Source organism: Meleagris gallopavo, chromosome 5 (assembly GCF_000146605.3).
Source record: "Meleagris gallopavo isolate NT-WF06-2002-E0010 breed Aviagen turkey brand Nicholas breeding stock chromosome 5, Turkey_5.1, whole genome shotgun sequence".
NCBI lineage: Eukaryota > Metazoa > Chordata > Aves > Galliformes > Phasianidae > Meleagris > Meleagris gallopavo.
This window is the reverse complement of record NC_015015.2, coordinates 24,052,160-24,060,611: the sequence shown is the minus strand read 5'-3', so window position 1 is coordinate 24,060,611 and position 8,452 is coordinate 24,052,160. Positions and strand designations below refer to the sequence as shown.

General features: G+C 39.9%; 1 protein-coding gene across 1 annotated transcript; it reads right to left on the bottom strand.

Moving 5' to 3' along the window:
• Positions 1-2,030: 2,030 nt before the first annotated feature.
• LOC104911118 (exostosin-2-like) lies at positions 2,031-8,348 on the bottom strand. The gene is made up of 2 exons (XM_010711395.3): positions 8,241-8,348; positions 2,031-2,471 (listed from the first exon to the last, which is right to left on the bottom strand). The coding sequence occupies exons 1-2, from the start codon at positions 8,327-8,329 to the stop codon at positions 2,333-2,335; spliced, it is 228 nt and encodes a 75-aa protein (XP_010709697.1). The 5' UTR covers positions 8,330-8,348; the 3' UTR covers positions 2,031-2,332.
• Positions 8,349-8,452: the final 104 nt, after the last annotated feature.

Sequence of the window (8,452 nt, the reverse complement as noted above, 5' to 3'; positions counted from 1 at the left end):
AAAAAAAAGAAAAAAAAAAAAAAGACTGGTACAAATTACTGGACGTTTTGAGGACAGAGAATCCACTCAGATACTCTGGGATGCAGACACAAAGACCTGCTGCCTTTTAACTGACCTGAGACCATAGACCAGTTTAGAAGGGTTGGTTAGGCTGTCACCACCCAAAAATATTTGACCAACCAGCTGAAATCCTCCATGTCTTTTTACACTTTGAGCAAAATGTATAGTACTGGTATTCTTTAAGAACAACCAAAAAACCACAGCAGCTTCACAACTCTGTACAAGGAAGATGTAACAAATCAGACACACTGCTAAGCTGAGATCAGCCCCAAAAGAAAGATTAAAATTCAAGTGACCTCTACAGTGCCACAGCCACCCTTTTGAAGAAAATTTCTCAGAGGAAATATGCTGTTATCTCTTGATGCTCACGCACCAGCACATAAACCGATAGAAAGATGCAGAAAGAAACTTCACGAACACACAAGACTGCAAAGAAGAAATAGAGAACAACAGACATTCCTATATCTTGTGATACCTACTGTGCAGCAGCAGATGTTGTCACTGCTAAGGCTATCCTCCTAACTCCCTAACATCCCTCTCACAGCAAGTCAGGAATGAAACAAAGACTACAGTGAAAAACATTTACTAGTAATTAAACGTTCCCAGAGATCTGGACGATGCAGTTTACAGGCACGTCCCAGCAGAGTTATGAAGTGAAGCATCCCCTCAGAGCTATTGTTCCAATATGATTTTCATTCACAGCATATCCACTGCGTTGGGCAATAAGATAAGTCTTAGTGGGGGTGAGACAAATAGGAGCAGATGTTTCCTGTTTCTTGCCTGACTTTCATTTGGTTTCTGTCATTGCTGCCTACCCAGCTTAGGAGAGGGGGTGAACTGTGATGCCTAACACTTGTCCTATTGTTTGAGGTTTGGCAAAATCTGAGAAATAAGGTTGCTCACAGTGGAATGGAAAAATGGCCCATCAAGTAGGCTAACCCTGTAACTGGCAGCAATGGGACATTTCAAAAAACCAGTTAAACCACCCTTATCTGGTAACAGACGTTTTATCTGTGAAGCTGGAAAAGAGATTCTTTTCTCAGCCCAACTTGAGATCATCTTTAATATCAAAGGACAAGAGGCAATAGTCCAGGCAATTTTATTTCTAATTTTACTGAGCTTAGTTTTCTAATTCAAGTTAATTTCAGTGTTGAGAAATATTGCCAAGGCTTGTAAGAAAGGTAAGGGATCTCCAAAGCTCTATGTTTCAATGGCAGCCTGCAGCAATGGGTTCCTTAGTTAAATTACAAACTATGACCCAGCAATTTTTTTCCAGCAGTTTACAGTGTGCAATAATAGTACTTGCACATGCACATATCCCTGCACTTTAAAGCTGTAAGTGAGAATTTCTGAAAATTGAAGTGGTTTACAAATCAGTAATAAAACAGACTGTTTGCTGAAGAGAATTCAGACATTAAACCTTTACTTTATAGCTGCTGTTGCAACATATGACCGTGATGTAAAATTGTTACCTGGCTGCTCTGCTGAATAATGAAAAAACAAATATATAGTAAGATTGAGAGACACATTTCTTTCTCTATAATACAACTAGTTTTGACATAGAGTCCCAGTCTCTTGCATTGATGCAGCAGAAAACCTGAGATTTATGCAGAAAGGAAGGCTACAGCAAGTGGAGTTGTGTCCTGCAGGTCTCTGCATTAAAGACCATCCTGCTGTGTGCCTCAATTTGCATAAAAAAGTAAGAAAACGCTTTTTTAAACCACGTAACAAAATACTGATTTTTGTCGTTGACGTTGTAAAAAAAGATAAACATTTGTCCCACTAACCAGAAAAAAATGTTTGTTACGTAGGTACATAAGACCAAAATTAAGCAGAAGTCCACCAACCACCCAGAAAATAAGCTCCTCCCAAAAGAGCACCTACACATGCAGAGACAGTTGCTTCAGATGGATGGATGCTTACAGACCAGAGGGCCATAGCACATTCAATTGAAGAAGACAGTCACACCACAGAGAGAAATTCAGTTTTATTCTCCCAGGTGCACAGCCTCCTTTGTTGTTTGTTTGACATTTCTGGTAGGACTCATCAATAGATTCAATCCTCTATGAGCAACAAAGGAGGAGTTGTCCAGCTATCCACTACATCTTAGTGCAATATAAAAGGAGGACAGTGCACCAGAGTACATGAATTGCCATCTCCCTCAGATGTAACCCACTCTCTAGCTTTTTTTCTTTTCTTCCAGAGCCTTATATTCTTCTTAGTACCTCTTCTGCTGGTGTTTTCAGTGCTCAGGTTTGTCTCACAGCTGCCTTTACAAGCTGCCAATATTGGGAAAGCTCTTCAGCTTCTCAGGAAAGTCATCTTTATACAGAACAGGGTCAGCACGGTGCTCAACCACTTTCAGAGGCATGGTCCCAAAGACAGAGGCAAACTTGTTGATGCATTCAGATCTGGTAAAAGGGAAAGCAGTGTGATTAAGGACCGCAACAACCAGGCTGGTTACCAGCTCCCACACCAACATAACTTGTAGAAAAACAACTCGGTAACCTTCCCTCATGTTTTTAGAAGTATTTTAGCCATGCTGGCTATCAGTAAATAAAAAGAGAGCCTCATCGCGAAGAGAACTGAAGAGAAGTTGGTGTTCTTTGATTTATCCATTTAATCACAGAGAAGAGCAAGGGGATGCCGGCAGCAGCACATGTGCACATGGAGGTCAAAGCTTCCCCTTTCCCTCCCCCTAGAATTCCAGTCATTCTTCAAGCAATGTACATGCTGTAAACCAGAACAGATTAACTGCCAACATGTCTCTTAAAGGGCCACTATTGGGTTGGTTTGGCTCATAACGAGGGTTTTGCAAAAAAAACAAGCCTCCCTGTAAATGGATTTCTACAAAAAATCTCTTTTTTTTTTCTTCAGACTTCTTCAGAAGCTTCCCAGGAAAATAAGCATGCTTCATTCTGTATGTGGCACTGATTATACTGTAACTCAAAGGTAAAGCTGAATAAAAACTAAAACAAAATCAACTAGCTTATTTCCCTTGTCTAAATAATGACATTGAGCAGTAAGGCATCACATTAGCACAAAGGAGATCAGATCGCTGATGATACTTCCACTTTTAACAATTTCAGGTGTCAGTAATGCTGTGAAAGGGAGCAGCCATGTGCTCCAAAAGCCAAGCAAACAGATGTTTAACCTTACGGTGCTCCTTTAGCACTTTCACTGAAAGACATGCTACCTGTGGCAGCAAGGCAAGGAAAACGTGGCTAATCTCACCTCAGTCGGTGCTCGGCTAGCATTATCTGCCTACTTCATAATGCAGCTCTTAAAATTTTCAGACGCTGAGAACCATGATGACAGTCCCCAAGATGTAATACTACAAGAACATTTCTACTGCCATTCGGAAACAAAGAGAAAGGAGTGCTCTGACTCAGCTGGAGAGGCTGCTGTGCTGCAGGCAGTCCTGGAGCAGGCCTCTCTCTCTGGAACCACTGCTTTCCCTTCCCGACCCCTTCGGAGGGTTAGGGGGTCACGATGGCTCCGAGATCACTTTCCCGAACAGACCCAGTCAATCACACCAACTGAGTGTGACAGTTTTGTGATGGAGACTGCTCAACACTGATCCAACCACTCTTTTGAAGTAGATTGGGACAGCAAAAATGCTTTTCCAAATTAATTCCTCTGCCTCTCAGCCATTCCATGGCTCTCTTCTTAGCTAGAGTAAATGACTGAAAAACACAAAGTTCAAGTTGTTGAAGAGCCACATCTCCACACAGCTAATTTTAATCTCCTCCCTGGCCTGAGGAGAGTCAGAAAATGACGTAATGGGTGACAAATGAATAAAACACTTAAAACAAACAAATACAGATATTTCCCTTTCTGCTATCTTCTCATGTCCTCACACTTCTTCCTCCTACTCTACCTCTGGGTTCAAATCCTTGTGCTAGGAAATAACCAAAAAGGAGTTCAGAGAGGAAGAGGAATCCATGCAGTGGCAAACTGCAGTCAAAGCTGTTTCATAACAGGAAAGCCCAGACTTCACAGGCTAGGAGGTAGATGTGCATATGAGAAGCCTGCACAGCTGCTGTGCCTCACTGGTTTCTGGAATACAAGGCCTCTTACTTCTACTCCACTGGTTCAAATCTGCCTCCGCCAAGAATGACTGAAAGACATTGTAATGTAACAGCTGCTTGGTGGCCTGTGTGAAATGAATTAGTTATCTCAGCCTGCTGCCAGGTTGGCAGGTGTCCACATCACAGCCAACACTGTCACAGGCGGAACTAAGCAGCATCCTCTGAGCAGAACATAAAACCAATTAGACAGTGGAGATCCAACTGTTCTCTTCTCCCAGAGGTCACACAACTACACTGAATTTGAGGTCTTGGAGAAATACCAAGATGGACACCCTCTACAGCCAAAATCATTTCATGGTAAGACCAGGCATACCAGCACAACATCTTTCACCAATGAGAAATCACCACTTGGTTGTTAAAGAAATGTTAAAATGAAAAAATGGCAAAATAACTACATTCTAATCAGAAAAGTTAGTCCTCAAGGAACATCAAACTCAAATACTAGAAGCAGTTTTTTGGGTGGAAGAAACGTCACACACAAACCACAACATGTGTTTGAAGAAAAGTTGCCTCTTTCAAAAAAAATTCATCTCCTTCACTGAACTAAACCACTTGAATGCTCAAGTATTTGCCACTTTCAGATAATATAAAACAGAAAGGACATCTAGCACATTAAACGTTCAGAAACAGGAAGCCAAAAAAACATAACATGTTGTCTTATATGGAGGGTAGGTGTTTTTCTTGGCTGTGTTGTTAGCTCTGCAAATTCATACTAACAGAGGCATCTTTTCTTCCCACAATTATTCATTTTTCCCTTGCTCCGCTGACAAGGTGCAGTTGCACTCAACAAGGAATTAAGTTAGTGTGAACCAAGAAACTGGGAGCCCTGTTGTCCCTGTCAGACTGGATCTACTTCGTACCTGTTAAGGTCTCCCAGCTTCCTCAACTTTGCAACTCAAATATTTTTGGTGAGGGTAACTCCGCACCCACACTCTTTGGTCAACTACTATCTGCTCAGTTTGCCTCTTGAGGGAAAACTGTACTATTCTGACTTCAATAAATAGAACACCACAGTCATCTCTGCTGCAGAAGCAGCTCAACTCTTTGCTACATTTACTGTACATACAGTCACCATCCACGCTGCATTTTATAAAGTTCTTAATTTTTCTGAAAACCAGGTGCAAAGATGCTAAATGCAGAAAACTTGTTGCTATTTAAACAGCACCTGTACGTACAGAGATTAAAAGATCTTTCTAAAGCTTCTTCGATCTGATGTAGAGGCCAACCTAGGGCAAGAAGGTGATTCTTTGTTCAAAGCTTTCTTTAGCTAAAGTATTTTAATGATGGAGCTCAATAACCCTGTGGTCTGAAGTCTTTTATTTACTGAAGAGAAATTACATAGTGGGAAGAATAGCTGTGTTGCCTTTCCCGTGATTCACTGTAAACAGCCATCTTTATTAGTGAAAAAAATAATAATAATAATTAAAAAAAGAGAAAGCTCATCTGTTGTCATCTTTCCTTTGTCTCTGCTGAGAGTGACAGAGCACTCAACAGAAACGACCTTCCTGGACAGACCTCCACAACTGAAACCTCAGCCCTCTCCACTTACAAAACAATCCCCAGCTGCTTGCTGTGCATCTCTGTGCTATTTCAGAAACAAAAACCCATTTGTTTCACAAACAGTAGGATGATCCCTGGATATCAGGGCAAGTAACTAGCTCAGGCTACTCACAATCTGCGAATGATAATAAATAAGAGCCAGGCATTTGGAGAAGCTGCAAGTGAAGGTGAAAACGGCTCTTTGCCTGATACTCCAGGCATTGTTCTGGGTATCCAACATAGCAATGTACCAAGTTACTGTTTCATAATATGACAAGTATTCCCTGACGCATATACCTTTTCCATTTACTCTCTCAACTAATAGCAGAAATAACATATCTATATGAAGATTACTCAGGAAATTAGCTATTAGGAAAATTTGCTCTAGAAGTCACTATCATTTTTATGCACTTTAAATGAATAGTTAGTGTAGAAGAACAAAAAAAAGAAAGAAAGAAAGAAAGAAAGAAAGAAAGAAAGAAAGAAAGAAAGAAAGAAAGAAAGAAAGAAAGAAAGAAAGAAAGAAAGAAAGAAAGAAAGAAAGAAAGAAAAAGAAAGAAAGAAAGAAAGAAAGAAAGAAAGAAAGAAAGAAAACATTTCAAATTTTCAAATAACTTCCACAAGTTGAAGGCAGGTAAAAATAGCAATGTAGGATGAAAAGCTGCTAGGTATAGCATGTACTCTTGGAATTTATAATTTTCACAACAAAGCATGAATACATAAACCGTATACCACCAGCTTTTCTCCTGCACCTAGACTCCATGGCAGTATTTGCACCTTTGAAAGGACAAATAAAACATGTGGATGTGCAGTCAGTATAACATTTCAGCTACATCTCAGTTACTGTCACTGTCAGAAACTACAGTGGAGAAGCAATGCAAGGGTTTCAACATGTTCTGGATAAACTGTCAAAGATACTTTACTTTGAGAACACAAGAATTGCTGGAGACATGGAAAAATGACCTTTACCCTGCATCATAATGCACTCTGAGGAAAGATCGCTTTTTCATCTTCTGTTTTTATAGTGCTAACCTTAATGAGAACCTACTTCATGACTGAAATTCCTACACACTGTTGTAATGCTAATAGCATGAAAGCTTACCTGGGTTCTGGGAGTCTATTCTGCAAGCCAGCACAGAACAGCTAGATAGATGACATCCTCCTGTTCTTCTTTCAGCTAACATTTAAGAGCCTGCAGCTCCTTTCTAAAGGAGTTCACTGCAGAATAATTTTTATTACCTTCTTGGGTACTTTTTACAACTGACTTCTAGATATATATATATATATATATATATTAAGCTAGCCTTATTATACATCCAGCCCAAGTATCTAGGCACTAACTGTGGTAGTTACACTCGCCAATGCCTGGCATCATGCTTGGTTATTAACCAGCCAAACTATGTTTGTACTTGTGTGCACTGTGCAATGTGTGTTTACACATTAAACAGATGCATGCATATACTCTTCTTACAGATAAGCCTCCAGCCTACTAACCAGTTTTACATTAGTTCACTGGACACATTTCAGTATATATCAATTCTATATCCATGACAAGTGCAATAAACTACTTGTTTCACAAAGAGCAGGATGGTCCCTGGATATCAGCACAAGCAACTAGCTCAGGCTACCTGCTCACAATTCCCTCAGCAATCCAGCAGGCTGCATGAAATTTTTCCCCAAAGCCTGTGAAGGAGATGCTACAGGCTAAGAAGCCTGAGGGGAAAAGCCTTTGTCAGGTGCTGGTTAATTTTACCTAATAATAATTAATGTACATCTATTCTCAGCTCTTTTCAAACCACAGCTCAAAGAGCTTCGTGAAAGTGAGCAATGTTTTCCTTATTTCAAGTATTTAGTAGCCAATGTAGAGGGAAGCTTAGTGCTTGGCAATGGGTAGGAAGCCATTTTACTATAAAGAGAGAAATGGAACTCTTACAGTTATCCAGCTTACAGTATTTCACTAAGCATTCGCTGCCTTTGCAAACACATACTTCATTTCAAAATAAAATTCTCACAAAATATAATATTACTGCCACTGTTAGAAAATGCCACATGCAGATGTGCAGACAAATGCCTTTCGTTAATGGAAACAATGCAATTCAGAAAGATAATGTACAAACAACAATGCAAACAACATTATTAGCAATTCATATCCTTGTTAGTCAATCATTCTTCAGCAAGCAAGCAAACTGGCTGGATTAAAAAAAAAAATCTCATATTCATTACTGTTCCATGATACAGTTACACTCCCTGATAAAATAGAAACGTGACATTACTGAAAACACTGCAAACAACCTGTATTTCATATACAACCAATACACTTTACAGCAAATCTGCTAAAAATAGTACCCTTTCTAAGTTTCTTTTTGCAGTACTCCACTTTTCAGTGCCCCATTATCCACTGTAGGAATGACTTATGTTGATCAAATCCAGGAGACATTCTTTCAAAATTAGTATTTTACAGAAATACAATCAGCGAGTGCTTTTGATCCTAATTTAATGGAACTTTGGATAAGATTCTAGCAATCAGAGGAATAAAGAGTGGTCACTCACCTTTCCACCATGTGTGTCTGGTCCAGTGATAACCCATCGATTGCTGTGCATTCTGGACATTTGAACTTCTTTCGTGGGGTCACCTGCATAAAGGCATGCCAGATACCATCAAATATCAACAGAAGGGACATTAATCTCCTTGCACAGAGAGCAGTGCAATACTTCTGAACATGCCTGCAGTGTAAACTGAGCTGTCTCTAAAGGGGGGGGAG

What these genes read in the sequence shown, in the direction of transcription:
- LOC104911118 (XM_010711395.3), bottom strand. Translation starts at nt 8,329, where the DNA reads ATGCAGGTGACCCCACGAAAGAAGTTCAAATGTCCAGAATGCACAGCA. An exon ending in CAGACACACATGGTGGAAAG is followed by an intron (nt 2,472 to 8,240) that starts GTGAGTGACCAC and finishes CCCTTTTACCAG; the next exon opens with ATCTGAATGCATCAACAAGT.